Source organism: Microtus pennsylvanicus, chromosome 3 (assembly GCF_037038515.1).
Source record: "Microtus pennsylvanicus isolate mMicPen1 chromosome 3, mMicPen1.hap1, whole genome shotgun sequence".
Taxonomy (NCBI): Eukaryota; Metazoa; Chordata; class Mammalia; order Rodentia; family Cricetidae; genus Microtus; species Microtus pennsylvanicus.
Genome location: NC_134581.1, coordinates 108,724,731 through 108,745,135, shown reverse-complemented (window position 1 = coordinate 108,745,135; position 20,405 = coordinate 108,724,731). Strand labels below are relative to the sequence as shown.

General features: G+C 38.0%; 1 protein-coding gene across 2 annotated transcripts in view; it reads right to left on the bottom strand.

Moving 5' to 3' along the window:
- Cntn5 (contactin 5) overlaps positions 1-20,405 on the bottom strand; it is a 1,171,096-nt gene that overhangs the window by 366,241 nt on the left and 784,450 nt on the right. For both annotated transcript variants that reach the window (XM_075966832.1, XM_075966833.1), the window contains one exon: positions 4,579-4,674. In XM_075966832.1, coding sequence (XP_075822947.1) covers positions 4,579-4,674 — 96 coding nt within the window. The remainder of the gene's footprint in view (positions 1-4,578; positions 4,675-20,405) is intronic.

Sequence of the window (20,405 nt, the reverse complement as noted above, 5' to 3'; positions counted from 1 at the left end):
GAGATTTGCAACTTTAATGTTCTTCTTATTTCTTTCCCCAGAAGTTGGCAGCACCTCTGCAAAGATTCCTAGCAGAGGCTGCACCTCTACTCCCTTCACTTACCTCCTCACCTTTTGTGTTGCAGACCCACTGAGTTTCAGTCATTTAAAAGGTGCACCAACTTGTAGAGCTCCTACACTGAGCAGGCTTGATAAATACAAACAAGTCATCAAAGTACTAGAAGAGCTACCCCACCTGAACAGTTAATTTTATAATCAGTTGAAGAGAAACTGCAATCTTAGATACTACTAGCAATATGCTTATACTATGCCACATAAATTTTTCAATTCTGCCTACATTCAACAGATACTGAACCAGTTGGTATCTTAGAAACATTCTAATCAATACTATTTTGTCCTTATAGTTTTTAAAAATAAAAAAAATATTTGTAGCCTACTTCTTTTGCGGATCATATCCTAAAAATTGAGGAATCTTACTCAATCCCTCAGCTACCTCCTTATCTGTGTGCTAATAATGCCCTAGAATTCGAGATTGTTGCTATCATACGGCAGTGTGGAGCACCTACTTGTAGTAAAAACTGACTGTCTTCACAGTCTAACTAACCTTTTCATTAGCCAGCATCTTCAGTTCAGACTAATAAAGACACTGGCCAGAGACTTAGGTTTTCTTTTACTTTCAAAATTACTTTGACTAATGAATGAACAGAAAATTGCTCAGAGTAAATGTGTTTGAAGCAGCTGAGGAGCTTTGAGTGGGTGATGGATGCCGAGGGAGGGAGATGTAGCTTTCTTCAGAGGTGTGGCCAATCTCTGCTGTATGGTCCCATGCTGATGTGTATGGGCAGCACTAATAAAATTCAGAGGGAAGACAAGGAGTAGAAGGAGGAAGGAAGAAGAAGAGGAAGAGGAGGGGAGGGGAGGGGGAGAAGAAAACTGAAGTTAGGAAGAAGATATTGTAGAGGATCAAGGACGAGTTGGAGAACGGGTAGGAAGGATGTATTTTTATCTAACTCTATTGCATTCATATATTAAATTAAAAATAAATATAAAGAAAATATATTCAAAGTATTAAATACAAATAGTATTTTATGCATATGTTCTCAACAAATGAAATATTAATATTTAAAGAAGTGAACTGTGGTCCTTCATGTAATGTTTCTGCAGCTTGGCTCATCATTGGTACCACGAGGATGCTAACCCCTAAACCACAGCCATTTCTGAGGACAGTGTGATTACTGTACTGTAGAGTGGCATATTTGAATATACATTCATTACAGACTTAAGCTTTTTATTCTTGGTCCTGAGATATAATGATGAGCCCCGAGGATGCTCAGCAAACCTTCCAACAACTGAGCTATTTCCTGAGGCTGTGCAGCTTCCTGTTTTTTCTCCTGGAAATTTTAGGTCTCAGTGTAAGCTTTTGAGTATTTCTGCACGTGATTGAACCACGATATACTTGAGAAGCAATAGCAATCAGTGCTTTCTTTAGCAGGAACAAGGTGGTGGCAAATACCTCCAATCCAAGCTCTTCCTCAGCTTCAGCAAGAAGATCCTGTCAGTTGAAGGCTAGCCAATTTGTAGCTGGCCAAGGAAATGGTACATGTGCGCGTGCGCACGCACACACACACACACACACACACACACACACACACACCACAATCCCCTCCTCCACACACAGACACACACATCCTGCATGTACCCACACACACACACACACCACAATCCCCTCCTTCACACACAGACACACACATCCTGCATGTACCCCCCCACACACACACCACAATCCCCTCCTTCACACACACACACACATCCTGCATGTACCCCCCCCTACACACACCACAGTCCCCTCCTCCACACACAGACACACACATCCTGCAGATACCCACACGTGTCAGTTTAAGATATAGAAGAAAAATCTTTCTAAAAATTGGAAACAACAGTTAATCAAAGTAACTAATTTTAAAGTTACTATTTAGGAGGAATTCTTTTCTATGTTTTTATACAGATTTTCCCTTCTCTATATAATAACTTGAATTTCAAAATGTTTAAACAGACAGAAGTTTAGTTTTGTTAAATAAAAATCAGTTTGGGAAAGTGAGTTTAACAGTAGATAATTGTTTCCTTCTAGAGGAGTGAACAGCTGAGCATGTGAGCAAGATGTTTTCCTCACATGTTACTAGACAGGATTGCATGATCCATTGTCTTTTCATCATAAACGGAGAATTTAGTAAAGAGTTCATCATAGTTTTCATTGGATTCAAAGAAAAATGTGCTTTTCATATACTTTTGAGGGGATGAGAAAAAGACCATTGAGATATTCTGACCCTGGAACTTTCTGATGGCTGAACTGTTTCCTCACTTCCTAGAGCTCCCAGGGAATCATGGTCACTGCTCTCTCTGAGACATCAGTGCTGGAATGAGCTAAGAACCAATTCTAGTACTGGGCACTGTGCTGCATACTGGGGATATAAATCAGAACAGGGTGAGTTTCATAGCAAGAAAGAAATCCTAACCTCCTATGAAAGGTACAAATCATGACATATTTAATTCTGATACTTTATCTCACAAAACAAAATTCCCCTAAATGTAACAGAAGAAAATAGGATTTGAAACAAAGAAGGAAAATAAGAGAAGAAACCTGAATGAAAGCTACGGAAGTGCATGCCCTGTGAACGCCTGTAACACCCTGTGGGTGGGACTGGAATTTGGGTTTGAGAAGTCGATCACACATCAGGTTATGGTTATTTCCGAATTTCACAGCTCTAAGTTCATGTCTTCAAAGCCAAGGCAGCTGATGAAGTCGGGGCTTGTGTTTGGTGCCACAGAGCGCCAACCTGGATGCCCATTTTCCCTGACCTGACTCTGCAGCAATTATTTAGAGTATATCCTTTCCTGAGGCATTTTCCAAGTGCTCTGCCCAGAGAAAGGAGCATGGCCCCAGAACAGAATTTCTATTTCTCAACAAGAGTGACCTCAAACATTTCAGGTTTCAGTACCTGCTTTGGTAAGAATATAAAACGTTATAATGTGGTTTTATACCAATGCTACAGATTTGAGTTCACTTTTCTGTTTCTCAGTTGTCTTAATATACAAAACAAAGAATCAAAAAGGGAAGTGACGAGAAAGACTTGCTTAACATATGACTCATCCTCTTTGAGTTCCTCTTACTTACGCTCTTATGCCCAGCTCCCTGATAGTCATTTCTGCCCACAACCTTAACTCATGGCTTTCCTCCATGAGCACATGTAGAGATCCATTTATTAATGTTTTCAGGCCCAATTCTGTACCAATCTGTGTCTCAGACATGTGGGTGGCAACAGTGAGCAAAACCTACAAAATTTCTGTCTTGGTGGGATTTACATTATAACCAAGGATAATGGAAAATGACATTGCCAAGTAAATACAGTTATACCCTGAGTTAAATGATGAGCATTGGGGGGAAAACAAGGCAGAGGTAAAAATGAAAACAGTGGAGTGAGAATTCAAATGTTGCAGGTTAGGAAAGGCTGTGCTAAAAAAGTGAGGCTGTGAAGGATGAATGCGGTCCTATGCTTGCAGTAGAGGGAGACAGACCTGGGCGACAGCTAGGGTAGCAGTGTGGCCGGGTACGGGAGGCTCATTGGTCAAATCAGGAAGAAGGTGGAGGAACCTTATGCAGCCAGATGGTGCTTAAACCCACCCTCTCTCCCTTAGTCTATTTTAGTGTTTTCTCATATTGAAGATACAGGGACACAGGATACACCTACACGTCAGTGATAAGGCCCTCAACAGACCCTGCCCATGCCCACCCTCTCATTAGGGTTCTACCAGCCAGCACTATAAAAGCATCCCTGCTGTTTCAGCCATTCACTGGTAGCCTTTTGGTCTGGCAGCTTGAACAGACTCACATCCAGTCTCGTTTAACGTCAAAGCCAGACTCCTTAGAGAGGCTTTGAGAATTCACCATCTGGCTGCACATTAATTGATGTCAGACTCTCTTAGGCTGTTTTCCAGTGAGGGCATACTGAGATACAAAGATCTTGTTCCACATTTCTAACTGCTGGACTTGAGCAAAATGAGTAAGTTAGCAGCAAGTTGGCAAAGCAGTGTATAATTATATGTAACCCAAACTACTCTTCTCTTCCCCACAACTTCAAAAGGTAATTACTTTTTTTGCCTCACTTTGATAAGCAAGAAATAAGGTAACTATAGTTTTGTTCAAAACTTAGCAGTTTGAGTCTACTGTGGCAAAGAGCATCATAAGCCATGACCCATGGAGCTCCTTTGTGGAGCAAGGGACTCTGTAGTCACTCAGTTCTGACACGTCAGTCGCCTTTGCACTTCTCATGGCTCTTGCACTTTGGATCATATATTGCTCACCAATGGTGGCAAAAACACAGTGACAGCAGTTGACAGAATGGGAAGAAAACAATAGTATCACAGAAGAACAGTGCTATGTCAGGTCTATGATCAGTAACTACTCATGCACGTCATGACCACCATGCACATGTCAGCCACCGGGGTCCCCTGTCGCACAGTCTACGAGAATGACGAAACAGCACATGAGACTAATGGTAACATGGAAGACTGGTACTGTACCTGGAGAATGAGGCGGCGGGGAACACATCAGAACAACCCCCTGGCCTTCTCTCACAGAGACTGCACTTCTTGTCCGGCCACTAAAATTTCCCAGATCTGTCAACACAACACAGCATTTAGACATCATGTACAAAAGAAACAAAAATTTAAAAGTACCATGGAAGTTTTCACTTATTTTTCTATCATTATCATGACGACTCTTTTGTTTATTTTTTAGTACGGGGAGGGTCTAATAAATAAATCTATAATCACCCAGTGTTAAATACAGCAGTTTCAAAAAGTCTAGTATTCAGAACAATACCACATCCTATATGTCTATTTACTATGCATTCTACATTGTCAGTGCAGAAGGAAATTAAACAATACATTACTTGCACATAATGGTCATTTCTCAATACTATTGGCTACCTACTGACTCTTCAGTGAGGAAAGCCTGTCCTTCACAGTTGTTGGGGTGGCGCATGTCCAGCCCACTACCTCATTAGCTGCCATGCTACGGTGCTGTGTAAAGCTAAGCATGACTTTGCAAAATGAGAGAGACGTTGTGCTCTAGCGGGATATAATGAGGTTATGAAATGTTCTTTTCTGTGAGAGTGGATGTGAACGTCATGTTCTTTCATTTTATGGAGGGATAAAAGGGGACCTCTGAATTAATTATACTCATCTATTTTGGTTACTCCAGGCATATTAAAGCTACTGAAACTCATGTCTCTATGAGACAGTAGTGTCGGGTCTTTTGCCTTTCACTAAATTACATTACATTTGCACAGATGGAAAACAGTCCTAAAAGAAAGTGCTCCTGAAGTGGACAATTTGTACGTAATTGCTGTTTATTGATCTATTCATCACATCACCCACAGACATCATCTCCCTGTCTATAAATTAGTCTGACCAGCGTCATGATTTTGAGAATAGTTTCTTGCAAATAATGGTTTATTTTCATGGATAAATATTGTCTCAGGATTGAGGTCTACAGCATCATGTTTCCATGATAAGACATGCTTTTTAAAAATATTCTGCCACTCTTTCTATTATACATAAATTAATTTTTAAAGGTTTTTCTCTATAAATACTATGTTTTATGGAAATATAAATTAGAGCCCCAAGTTAACTGTGTACTTCCTAACAACTGATTAAATCAATCAAGATAATCTACTGGATGGATGGGAAGGAGGGAGCAACTAGTTCTGCACATGTCTCCACCCTCTTTTATAGTCTTGAGTATTAACTCCAGAGTTCTGTTTGTGCTAAGGCAGTATATAACAGTGAGACAGCCTTGTCATTCCATCACTTTAAATTTTAAGGCAGGGTCTCGCTCATTTGCGCCTGTTGTTTTTGAACTCACCATGTAGCCCAAGTCTATCACGTCTTCCATAACCCCACCTCAATCACCCCAGTCGCCGGGATTACATGAAGGCTTGGATATTTTAATGAAAAATGATTTCATTAATTTTTAAATTCATAACCAGCTATTTTTCAAACAGAGTGATGGAGGACTCAGACTTAGTAAAGATATAATGGTGGGTAGAAAGTAGAATGAAGGAAAAATTGAGACATTTACACTGACTGCATTGCCACATGATGAATAAGGAGGCGTTTTTACAAAGAAGCAAGAGAGAGGAGAAAGAACAATCTAGATAAGTTATTTTATAAGGTAGAGTGTCATCATTGAAAAACAAGAAAAACTGAATATTTACATAAGAAAAGAAACTTTTCTATTTGGCCATAAACATGTCTCCTTCAAGACTGCTTCTGTGGATATCTGCCAGGAAGAATGTGTGTCTCTTGGTGAGCATCATTAACACAGGCTGATACACATGTTACACTTTTATGCATGTGAGGCACACATGCATGTGGCTCATATCTTGAAATGCATGCACATTGGCCCTTTGCAATAGAGCCTGTATCTTTTTCTATCTGGAAAGTGCTCTCAACACAAAGGTAAATGTATGACCAAAGTTTAAAGCTGCCTTTCTGGGATTGCCGCCTGGGAGGACAAGCCAAAGGCAGCAGGTGTCTCAGGGCTCCAGCATCTCCTCAGGGACTGTTCTTTCTCACCAAACTAACAAATTTATAAAATACATGACCTGCTTGGATAGCAACTTATTTAGTCTGACTATTAAGCTATTATTACAAAACATACATGCTTCCCACAGTTATGCCAAGTCTTTGATATGCGTTATGTAGCATTTTCAGTTGACTTATTGAGTTAAAAAGAATATTTTAATGTTGGTTCCCTTGAAGCCTTTGCACCCCCACTTGACCTGTTTTGCACTCTTGTGGTTGGTTGTTCTGAAAACAGGAACAATCTGTTGTTCTCAGTAATGTTTTTAAAGATGTTTACCCCTAAGCCATGTGAGTTGTGATGAGCTTCCTGCTTTTGCTGGCCCTGCTGAGGGCTATATATACTGTGTGAGAAAGTAGAATAAAGTCTTGCCTGTAGAACCTGAAGTTGTGCTATATGTCAATCCTGATGTCCCTCACTCAGAAGAACTACAGTTGCCATGCTGGCACGCCATTTTAATAGACAACAATTCTAAATTTGAGCCTCTATATGGGAGGTTAAAGAGCAAGAGATTGCCTAGAAATCAAACATAAAGAAAGGAAAGCCACAGAATACTTAGCCTGAACTGTAGCTTGAGCTTGCAGTGATCCAAATGACCACACTCTGCTCTGTGTCATCACTGGGCATCAGTGTGAACATAACACAAGGCATCTCACAGAGTTGCCCATGGTTCTGTATTTCCTCAGTACCACAGCACTCAAGTTACAAAGCCAAATATAGATTTTTCAGTTATAACCACTCTTTGATGTTCAGAGATGTTCTAATTTTCATTTTGCCTTGGTTTGGGGAAGGCTAAGTATAGAAGCATGGGGCTTCTGCAGGCTAAGTAAGCACTCCATTACTGATGGGTATTCTCAAGCCCAGACATGATTAATTTTTGGCTTGTAGTTCAGGATTTTGGTCAAGCAGCCACATCTGGTGGTCCTATCTTTTGCCTTGGTCAGTATGCTTCTAAAGGCTGGTGCTGCTGAGTTGGACGGTGTGGGGGCAATTTCATCCCAAACTCCTTATGATGTACATTTTTTAGCCAACTCCTGCATGAATCCAAAGTCTCACCCACTGAGAGAAAAAGTAGTTTAGTCATGAATTCATTTGAAAGTTAAATGCAGAGAAATAACAAAAAAGTTAAGTGTTTCATTTTCGTTTTTGTTTTGTTATTTTGTTTTGCTTTTTCCCACATGAGACTCTGTTTGATTTAATGAAGCTGATATAAACTGGGTTAAAGCTCACCTAGCCTAGCTTGAAGCCGACAGCGCATTTTGGAGGTTCTCAGGAAATTTGGAAATCATTCATTAGCCAATCATTCAGCACGGATGTTTAAATAATGATCATTTAAATAATCTTACATTTTTGTATTGAAGAGAGAAGTGAGTAGTGACTGTTTTCATGAGTGTAGGCTTCACTGTTCTGCAATTGACATGAAGCCTGAGTATACAGATTCCACTGTCATGGTTCTGAAACCACAGTTTGAATTTTAAACTGTATAGAATTCTTACTGAAACTACTATAAGTCACATGACTCTCAGACAAGTAAGAGACTGGGTCTGTGATCCAGAATCCACGAGCTAAAAAGTTGGCCTCTGATCTGAGCTTCCTCACTATGAAACACAAAACTCAACAAAGAGCTGGAATTACAACTGCAGATGATAGGATCATGAAACCTTTGCATGCAAAGATAGGCCTAAAATAAGTGCTATGACTGACAGCCCCAGATGACAGACTGTTGATTCTGCACAAATGATGTCCTGTACTCTTGCCAGATCGAAGGCAAGAGTCTTCCTTGCTTATCTCTATGCACACTGCATTCCAAACAGAGCTGGGTACCAGTGATTCAGGAAAGGATACAGACTGTGATCTAATTGTGTTGACTTGGGAAAGGCTGCCATAGTTCAGAGATTTCTGGGCCATCATATGGATGCATGAGCCTGAAATATCAAAGATTGGCATAACCATATTCATAAGTAATTAATACATGTCTCATAACTGTAAGATATAAACACATGGATGCCAGTGTTCATCTCTTCCTTCCTTGCTCCCTTCCTCCCTCTTCCTCATCTTCTTCTTTTCCTCCATCCCTTTTTTATTTCCCATCTGCCTTCCTAAATAACTTCTGTTAGTTATTATTTTCTTTTTTGAGTTAAAAGTATAAATATTTCTTTTCCTGGATCTATTATATTACTAGCTTTGAAATTATACGTTCAATTGACCCTCTGACATTGACCTTTCAATAGCTGAGACTACTGGTTCATGGTGACAGACCTGATCATATGTTTGAGTAAACTAATGAGTAGATAAAACAGGGTAATGCTATATGCACTGAGGACTCATAAGTATTTTAAGACCAAAACTGACTGGTAACTGAGGGAAAGCATGTATTTATTTGATATTACAAGTTAAGAAAGATTTCCTCCTACAAGTTTTCAAAGACAACATATTTTTGGGGAGGGGGTGATAACAGGTGTTTGCAATTCATTAGGAAGCTTCTCATCCCTTAGGAATTCACACATGTGCCCCTGGAGCATCACTCCCTGGAAAGAATTATCTCAAAGACCTAAGGAGAGAGAGAACACAGCTGAGAAGAGATGGGTGTGGGGGATATGGACTATGAATTTATAATTTATGCATACTAAACACAGTAAATTGCAGCAACTATCTGAGCCCTTTAAAGAACAGGAGACATGTTACAGATTTTGGGAATGTAGTGTTGTGGCTGGTCCGTTCCCTGAGTGTGGATTTTCATCTATTAAATACCTGAAGGACAATTCCACACACAGGTTGAGGGTTGACGTCCTTTGCTATGCACTCACCCTGTAGGTGGTGCTAGTGGCTGCAACCTGCAGACGCCCTGAGACTCCTTAGTTACACATTTACAGTGCTGTGGACACACATTTGATTGGGTACAAATCTTAAAAGTTTTCTTAAAATTGAGAATTGGACTTCCCATATAACGTAAAACCATTAAACGTGGTAAAGTCCACAAAATTGCCAGCAACTTGTGTCTTACTTGTTTTCTGCAATGAATAGATATTTGGCTGTAAGAGGTCGGGCTCTGAGTTCTAGCTTCTGTGATTGTGATAAAGACATGTTTTTACAGCACTGCCTTTCACAGAGCCTTCCCTCCAGTGAGCCGTTGTTTATGTTCTATTCTCAGGATTATTTATGCCACTGGAGGAGTTTTTGTTTGTCCTAGGACACATATGACAAAATATCCTTTAAAAACTGGTCAGCTATAACTCAGAAATCTCTTTAATATTAAAAAAAAAACATAAAACCCAACAATTTGGAAATACTGCGTATTTAATTAAGCTAATTGTAGCAACTGTCATCTTTTTTACAAGAATTTCAGCAAGTTGGAAAATGTGTGTGTGTATGTGTGTGTGAAAGGGGTGGGAAGAGAAATGCTGTGTCTGTGGATGACTGTGTACGCATATGTATACTTGTGTTCAAACACAGAGTGTTTTGTATGCTAGTCAGGCAGTTCCAAATACCACTAAATTAATATGAAAAGCAAACAAAAACAGCTTGTGCTCATACACTTGTTAAGTGATAAGTGGGTCAATAAAAATTTATGTGACTGATTCTCAGTTTCAAAAGCTTCCATTAGGTAAGAAGCCATTCGGTATTTTGAAGTTGTACAAAAAAGTTTTTGGAATTTAGGTATAATCTTCAGTAATGATAGTTCATTAGACTGTAGTTTCTAAAAGGTAAGTGGCTAATGAGACTGGGAATAAAGAAGAAAGCATTTATTTTATTTCTTTGCAGAAAGATTTACAGTAGCTCTTTCTAGTTATATAGCAACTCTCTGCATGTGATAGCCACCACCACAGTCTAGTAGCCAGGATTTTTGTTCAAATGTGTTACTACATTTCATTAATTTTGCTTGGGAGCATGTTCATGCAGAAAGCACAAACCTGCCATTTCATGTTGGTAGAAGTTAGAGGGCAGCTTGCGGGAGTTGGCTTTTTCCTACAACCCTGTGGGTCCAGGGAATCCAATTTAGGCCCCTGGGTATGGTGGCAGGTGCCCGTACCCATGGAGTCATTTCACTAGCTCCAAACCTAAGATTCTCAATAGCTACTCTTAAAATAAAACTGTTTTACCAACTGGTAGCTACATGGAAAGCCACAAAGATATAAAGCTTAAGGTTGCTTTATTGTCACTTGTGAACTTACAGCTAATGGTCAATGGGAGACACAGGGTGGGTCCGAGGGCTCCATTTGTTAAAGAGGACACAGAAATCTTCCAAGGTTAAGTGACAATAACAGAAATTGAGCCAGGATGACAGGGCAATTCAATATCATTACATCAGTATTTTAAACAGCAAGATTTTGTTTTCTTATTTTAATCTAAAGCTGCATTGTCAACTGCTAGCTTAGAATGTTTCCTATTGATGTAATTATTTCTTTGTTATTTGCTTTATACTATATGGAATAGTGCTGCAATTCTCTTAAATATTTGCTCTATGTTAGCTGCAAATAGAGCACAATAACACATTTCCAATAATGTAATTCAATAAAACTTATTTCTGCAGAGTATCAGTTTAGTTAATTATAGGCATCTCAAGAATACACTTTATTATGCAACGATAAGGACTGAATTTACATACAGCTGGGATGAGAGAAGGTAAATCTATAAGTGGTGATTACAAGTCCTAATGATACTTTTCGAGTTCTTGAGAGGTTGAATTTTCCATGGTGATACACAGTAGGTCAGTTGAGCAAGGGCTTGCCATGTCTTGCTGTTTCTACTGTGTGTGTGTATTATAATCAGACACAAATCTTCGAGCCAAAGGTCTACTGATTGTACATTTATACAAAGGAAGCCAGCTCATTTTTGCTTTGAAAGAGGCATTTTAAAACTCATTTATAAGTGGAACTATTTTATGACTATTTTGCGAAAAGGCAAGTTGTCCAGACAGCATGATAAACATAGTTTCAATGTGAGAATTTTTCTCTGTTGTTTTTAGAGAACAAAATGTTATTTTAGTCATGAATGCACACATAAGACAATATTCTCAAATATGACATGATGTATGTAAGCGTGTTAATATACTGTGGGGATGGTTTGTTAACCCTGGAAGAGGCTCTAAACTTTACTTGACAAATACGTATGTAAGTAAATAAACAATATAATTGTGGAATTTCTAACTCAATTTCTTTCCAAATCATGAACAGCATTAATTCAACAAAGCCTTAGGGAATTGAAGTTAGGAATTTGTGTGGAATTTCCCTCTGTATGTTATCAATATGTTTTATTAACATTGGTTATTAAAGAAGTTGTTTTGTCCAGTGACTTAGCAGAGTAAATTTAGGCAGGAAATCTGAAAAGAGATGTAGAAAGTAGTTGGAGTCAAAGAGATGCCATGAAGCTGCCGAAGAAGAAAGATGCCAGCTGACAGCGAGAACAGTACTGGTAGGGCACAGTTTCGTGGTAATTCACAGATTAATAAAAATGGGTGAATTTAAGATGTAAGAGTTAGCTAGAAATACGCATAGGCTATTGGCCAATCAGTGTTGTATTTAATACAGTTTCTGTGTGATTATTCGTGTCTGGGTGGCTGGGAAATGAGCAGGAAGTCTCTGCTTACAGAGGATGATGGTTCATGCCAGTAATCCTAGTAATAGGAAGGCTGGGGCCAAGAGAGGGACAATGAATATGGGGCCAGTTCTTGCTACATAATGAGAACCAGTGTCGAAACAACGGGGTGGGGGAGGGAAGGTGGGAGGAAAGGAGAGGGGGATGGGAGGAGGAAAATAAAGAACATAGTGTATAAGAAGCTTTGCATATTAAAGACCCATAGAATTGGGGGAGTAGTGTCAAGTAAAACTCATAAGTTGTTTATCATGTGGGTTCCTGCAAGCCACAAATCTTTTCACCGAGTCTCAGATAGTTTTCAATCTTTTGTTAAATGTTCTCTACCCTTTCTTCAGTCTCTCTCCTGTGGAGAGTGGGTGAAGTGTGCTGTGGACTTGACCACAGTCATGTCAAAGACCCCAATGCCTCAGACAAATAGGGATGGCAAAGCTTTTGGAGCCCAGGCTCAGGGAACAGAAGAGCCCTTCTCTGGTTCAATTACGGCTGTCATGAATGATTGACCTTTAGCTAAAACAGTATATGCAGAAACTATGAACAACAGCTGCTGGGGACCTCTTAGCTAGATTAGCCAAACCTGTCTCCTCCTTAAGCTGTATAAAGTACACCCACTGCTTGAATAAGGTGTATACATAAATATACTGTTTCATGGCTGCTACTGCTGCTGCTACTCCATCAAAGCAAATAGGCAACGCAGTCCTAGCATTTCTGTTCCTGGGTCTGTGTGTCTGTCCATTCTCCATTCCTTCTTCATCACCAAGTCAAGTTTCCAGGACACAGTTGTAGGGGACACAATACTCTCCATTCATTTCATCTGTCAGCCTTGGTCAGCTAGATCACCTTTTATACTTTGACGTGCCAAGTGCACATTGATGAGGAAAAGAAAAATAAATAAAATAGACACAGTCACTAGCTTTACTCCAAGTTCATGATGTCCACAGACCCTTTCAGCCATCACTGACCCCTGGGTCTAGGACATCTGCTCCAGGAAGCACAGGTATCTACTTTCCTCACAGTAACTTAAAAATTCACTGGTGGACTGATTTTTAAGATACTATCTATGGTTCTGAGTATAAAATCTTCCTTGTCAATCTAAGCATCATACACTTTAATAAAGTAATAGATTTTTTTTCTTTCCTGATCAAACCCAGTTCGAAATTGCATACGACTTTCAGTAATCGTAGTCTCTTGGCTCATACTGTGGATAAGGGAGGATTTTCTATAATCAACTAATACGTGTGCTTGAGTGTTTTCCTCTACTAAATTTGTTTTCCACTGCTGTGTGTGCTGCAGAGCACTTGGGACAGTCCCAGCGCCATATAAAGTGCAAAGCAATGTAAATCGCTGCCTGCCTGATTCCCCCGGCTCATTTACTGCATTACACTTAAGGCAAGTACGGCCAATTTGCATATCACTTTTAAGTGATACAACCTTAACCATTCTATCTGCACTTTTTACACCTTTCTTAATTAAAAACCTTTTAAGAAGCTTCTCCAATTCATGACTCAGCAGCTAAGTGATCAATTTTCAGTCCATCTTAGAATTTGTCAAAAACCTTGTTTTCCTTTAAGGCAATTATCCTGTCACTGCCCTGAGACCAACAGTCCCTTTTCACATTAAATATGTCTGGAAGTTGGAATTGTGATCTTTGTTTAGGCTATATTAATGATAAAATCATTTTTGGATAATGCACAATTTTCTAGATGATTCTATTTACTAAGTATAATACATTCTACATATGGAGAATGCCCATTATGAGAAGATAAATACTAAATTATCACAGGCCAGAAACCTGAGCATAAGGAATAAATTCCCCAGGCATGGTGTACAGAAATTAGTTATTGAATAACGTGCATCAAAACATTACTTGACGCCAAGTGAAGTGAATAAATCTGATTCATGCATTTCTTCTGACCAGATTTATGTCCTGATGCTAGAATTTTTTTTTAAAAAGGTACTTTTAAATAATTTCTTCAAATCAGGCTACTTCTGTGTGGAAATCTTTAAACACATAAAGTAAATCTTTAGAGAATAAAGCTAGCTGTGACATGAAGGATGAACCCTCCGTAATTGTAATGTGTTATTTTCAGTTTCCATTTACAGTTGTCCCAACAGCTCCTCTACTGTCAAGTACGTGAAAGCATTTTCTAGGCATTGTTGGAGGTGTTTCAGAAAGATGCGTTCATTTATCAACCAGTTATTGCATCTTTATTACCCACAGGCTGAGGGCACCCAACAGACTAATCTAATGTTAGACAGAAATTTTTTTAACCGTAAGGTGTTTGGTAGTAAATATTTGAACTTGTGTAACTAAAACAGCAAAATCAAGGGTCTCATGAAGTACTATCTAATAATTTTTACACACAAGATAACACTGTTGTTCATATTTTATCCTTTAAATGTGTTATACAAGCATGAACACCTGAACTGAGTGCCTAGGAGCCATGTGAGAAAAAAGATGGAGGTGCATACTTATAATGGAGATAGATGGTAGGTATCTTGGGAATCCTAGTTAAAATAGTGGATTCCAAGCAGTTGATGTCCCCTATCTCAAAAAGTGCTCAATGGTAACTGGGAAATGGTTGTTGTTAGCCTGTAACTTATTCATGCACACAAAAGCAGAGTCAAGGTTTTGGAACCACTTGCTAGTATTGGAGTAAGTACCTTTCACTTACATCCATAGAACCATGGATAAGCTTTTGTCTTCTTACACATGCAATGCCCATCATCATTTCTTTTGCAATATTATTATCAAAGGATAGAGCTTGGGTTTATCAAACATAAATTTAGTTTACAGGCTGGTTTGTAGTGAGTTCTTTATAAATATTATTGTTACTCTATTTGGGAAGGAATATATTTCTTCTGTATCCAGCATCTCATACATTTACTGAACTGAGCTCAATATTTTGTTCATTTCCTTTTTTTCATTAAATAGACATTACTTCTCTTCTTACTGTGTGTTAATAAAAACTTAATATTTCTGTTTTGATTTCACTTGTTTGACTTCTCAAACAGGCTGTTTCTCTGTAGCCAAGGCTGGCCTGGAACTCACTATGTGTTTAAAGCTGACAATGCTCTCATGCAACCATCCTGTGTCAGACTTCCAGGTGATAACTGTGAACCATTATATCTGTCTGTCAATGTTGTTGGATAGACAAATCTAAATTCTAAGTTGAGTTAGATTTGGAAAATTTCAGATTATTCTATGTTCTTGAATAAAGAATAAATGATCAATAATTTTTCTCTAAAAATTATGATACTCTTAACAACTCACAATTTCAATATACTATTAAATCATGTTTATTAAAGATATGGAGATGATGCTAGCCATGAATTTTCTTAGTATTTACTTGATAATTGCTACCTGCAAAATATTATGATATTGTTCATATATATATATATATATATATATATATATATATATATGAATATAAATTCATTTAGTTCTTCTTTTGGCATCTTGTCCAGTCCCCCTATTGTACTAAAAGCATTTATTTTGTTGAGGAACTGACACTCAAAAATATTAGGTACATCTATCAGTGTAACACAGCTAATGAGTTACAGTCCAGCCCAGATGGCTGAGACCCTCAGCCACAGTCACTATGCAGATGTTTTGACAACATCAATATGTAAGAGTTACAGTTGTTGAAACACAAGTGATTCTATCAGCAGAAATACTGATGATGGAGTGAATTCTAAGGAAAGTAGAATCAGAAATCACAAGTGACGCATTCGGTAAGCACCAAGGAGCTACGGACTAGAGAACTACACTACGGTGCTGAAGGCAGAAGATGCACAACACATGGGCTCCGCTTCGTTACATTTATTTTTGTATCATTCATTTTGTAATGAATATAAATTCTGTGTCAATTTCATGTAGAAGATTTATAAGCACTGAAGGCATAGACTTTTGAACATCATTCAATAATACTTATTTTTAAATTTTACTTTAAAGAATCCAGGATTTATGTATTTCCTTGTGTGGCCATCACTATCTTTTTATTTTACAGTTTCTTTATTAAAATTGTAAATAGCAACTATGCTTTAATAGATTTTAAAAGTTTTAATAATATTAAAATTAATAATATAATAGTCTAATATTTAGACACTAATATAGCTTCCTTTTTCAGTTATTTTACAGTCATTTAGAAAGCTCAAGATCAATATTAAGCTACATGACAAGAAACTGAATTGCACCTTCAAAAGAGATGTCTCAGACATTTCTCTGTGTAATATAATCTTTCAAATTAGGATTAATGGAAATCGTCCTAATACTCTTCCATTTCACAAAACTCTTTTTAATGTTAAAAAGTTGACATTTGCTCTATTATTTCAGTATTTGAAAAGCAAGCCAAGTCTTAAGGTAGCTTTTCTGTTTTATATTTTAATAGATTCTAACAATATTATTCTTTTAATTCCTTAAGAGTTAAGAAAACAAAACTTGTGACATGTCATGAGGTGGTACATGACTTTAATTCCAGCACTTGGGAGAAGGATTAAGCAGAGCTCTGTGAGTTTGAGGCCAGCGTGGTCTACAGAGTAATCCTTGTCCTACAACCAAAAACAATAAATGATGCTAATTAGCTCAAAGTTCCTTGGTTCAGCACATTTATACTCCAGTGGTATTTGTTTCATTTACTTTATCATGCCCTATACAAGGTCACACATTTTACATTTCTTCTGCTGACTAGTTCTTGATTAATAAAAGCCGCCCCTCCTTCAATGCCTTCAGACTCCTCTGTGATGTGGCTCACCATAAGACTGCACAGCAGTGCTCACGCTGTTCTGCACCTCTAGATATTTCCCAAATTTTTAATTTAGTTTAGATCGAAAGCTACTTGTTTAGAGTGAACTTTAGTTAAAGTGCTCTTTTCTTCTATAATATGCATATGCACACAGACATAACTCTGCCTCTCTCTCCTCTATCTATCTATCTATCTGTCTGTCTGTCTGTCTGTCTGTCTATCTATTTATCTATCTCTCCCCTCTGAAATCTCTGGGACTTTAGTTATTTGTAAGTATATATGGTTCCTTGTTAAATGATAGCATTTCCACAAAGCTTCACCATGGTGGTGCCACACCTGCACAGTTGATTGCTGATCTGAGAGTTCCACTAGCAACACAGCCCCTGAGGAAAACTCAGTGAATGAATGTTGCTTCATTCATGCTTTCTCTAGTGTTGCTATTAGCTAGATCAGGTGTATTTTATTCTTGGTCAGGAGCACATTTACATATTTTTATATGTAATTTTTTATGATTCTTCATCTATGTAAAATATATTTGGTTACAAATATAATTACAAATATATCTTCAGATATATAAAAAGACATATAAACACACACACATATATACATATATACATATATATATATATTTGGACTACTTCCAATTTTAGTAGCTAATTTAATATGGCTTTATGTGCCAATGTACGCAGTTTTACTCCATACCATGTGATAAGTTTTGTGTATATCCTATTTTTTGTCTTCACTATAAGTATTTTTTTCATCTCAACTCTGTCACAATATAAATGTATACAGAGCTATATCTATCTCATGTATCTTTCACACATCTATTTCTCTTTTCCAAAGTGTCTTATATTGATATGAAGATATATGTTTATACTTCTATTATTAATGTAGGATAATCAAATTTAATTTTTCTTCTATTATAATGGAGGGGTTTAACTGACCTTTAAATCATTACTGCTTCTCTTAGTTTAGGACTTCGAGAACTGAATGTTTTGCTATTACCGTATTTTCTATTTTTCATCTCTAGTTCCAGAATTGTTGACATTCTTTCTCCTGAGTAACTATAACATCGTTGTGTTTGTTATTCAGTGTATGAGTCACAGCAAAACTGGAAGCATTTTGGAATCATTGAAAATTTCAAAACTAAGTGATCTTCAAGTTTCATTCAGACATGAAAACAAATATCTCTCTCTATTTACTTATATTTGTTGTAATTCCCTTTCACATGAGCCTACACCTCTATTATCTTTTAATAGTTTGTATTGAGAACTGAGGTATTGGTCAGTTCATTTTTTTAAATTAAATGAAAAATGCTTATAAAATGTTTTTCCTTTTTTGGAACAACGTGGTCTTCAATGTATGCTAAGTTTTGTGCATTTTACAGACTCCAATAGACTCTTCACACACTCCCTCTCTCAGCTTCCACCCTGACATCACTTTGACAACTGCTTGATGGGTTCCAGTGAGATTTTCTTCTCCTGACAGCCTTTTTTAGACACTGACTTCAGAGACCAGTAAATGCTAAATTCTCAGGAGCCAGAACTATCTAGGTCTCTTTTGACCTCATCTTCAGAACTTTCTCACCAGGGTTTTAGAGCAAATGGCAACATGCCTCCTCTGGGCCCACTTCTAAAACTTATAAAGAAAAAAATCTGTAAAACTAAGACTCCCCTTTACCTGCTTTTCAGCTGTAACTTTCCATTTTGGTTGATCAAAGTTATTTTCATTTCACTCATAAGTCTGGTGCCTTTATTGGCCTCTATAGTGAACAGAGATTATCAGCATTGAAATTAAATATCTCTCTCAGTACCCTGCAACTTGTATTTTAAGCAGCCACTGATTGGCCTGTAGCCAGGCAGGAAGTAGAGGCAGGACAACAAGAATTCTGGGAAGAGGGAAGTTTCAGTCTGCAGTCGTCAGCCGGACATGGAGTAGGCCAGACAGAGAGCAAGCAAGATGTGACTGCCTCTCTGAAAAAGCTACCAAGCCACATGGCTAACACATACAAAAATACGGGCTAATATAAGTTGTAAAAAAATAGTTAATAAGAAGCCTGAGCGAATAGGCCAATCCATTTATAATTAATGTAGACCTCCGTGTATTTCTTTGGGACTGAACAGCTATAAGACTGGATGGGACAGAAACCTGGGTCAACTCTCTGTCTCTCTGTCTCTGTCTGTCTCTGTCTCTGTCTCTGTCTCTCTCTCTCTGTCTCTCTCTCTCTGTCTCTCTCTCTCTCTCTCTCTCTCTCTCTGTCTCTCTCTCTCTCTCTCTCTCTCTCCATATCTGTAGAAAACAGAGCCCAAATTTAGGCATTAGGCCCTACAAGCTGTACACCTTTCTTCCTTTCTTTCTTTCTTTCTTTCTTTTTTTATTTTATATGTATGGGTGTTAACTGTGCTTCTATAAATTACATTTGTGCAGTATTTAGAGGTCATTAAAGATACTGGTTTTACAGCAGACTGTCAACTGCCATGTGGGTGCTAGGAGATGAAGCACTGGGCCCCTTACTAGATAAGATAATGTTCTTGTTCTTCACTACTCTGCAATTTTACTAGTCTCCACTACTATTTTTGACAGAGGGGTCTCTCATTAGAGTCTCAGGATTGCAAGTTAGGCTGGACTTGCTGTCAGATGGACCCTAAGGACCTTCCTATTCCTGCCACCTGCGAAATGCCAAACATGTGGTTTTTCACATTGGCATTAAGGACACAACTTAGGTTATCATTTTCCCAGGCAAGCACTTTACCAACTGAGCTGTCTCCCCAGCCCTGAGCTCTGATGCTTGATGATGGGTACTGCCGAGTCTAAGACCTTAGTCCTCGTAAGTGATGACAGGAAAGAGCCTTCATTCATCATGAATACACCAAGAAGTTCCCTGCTGAATTTTTTCCACTTGTGAACTATGAAACCATAAGGACTACACTCAGAACCTAGAACAATCTACTCTTGCCCTTCTGACAGGTGAAAAGTGGTAATGAAAGCTATGATAATTGCTGTGGAAGCAGAAGCAAGAAGTAATAACTCTTTCTTCCCACTGTTTAATAACACAATGACACCAGCTGGCAGAATATCTTCAGCCCTCTCCAAGACAAAACTCTGGCCAGGTAATGGTAATAGTTGTACAAACTCCACAGAACAAAGTGGAATGCTCTCTCTATATCTTCAACTCAAAAGGAATAAGTTATGCAAAGCTTGATTAAACATAATTTTTAAAAAACACACAGGATATTGTCTGCTGTAGTTAAGTAGATTAAAAAATTTCATACACATATGCAGACATTCATAAAGACATGCTTTCTATTTAGATGCATATGAAAATACGATATTTCACAATACAAGGTGTAGGAATGGACAGAATAAACTTTTTAATCAAAATATACTGTGACATACTATAATCTTAGTGTAGACAATCATGTTAA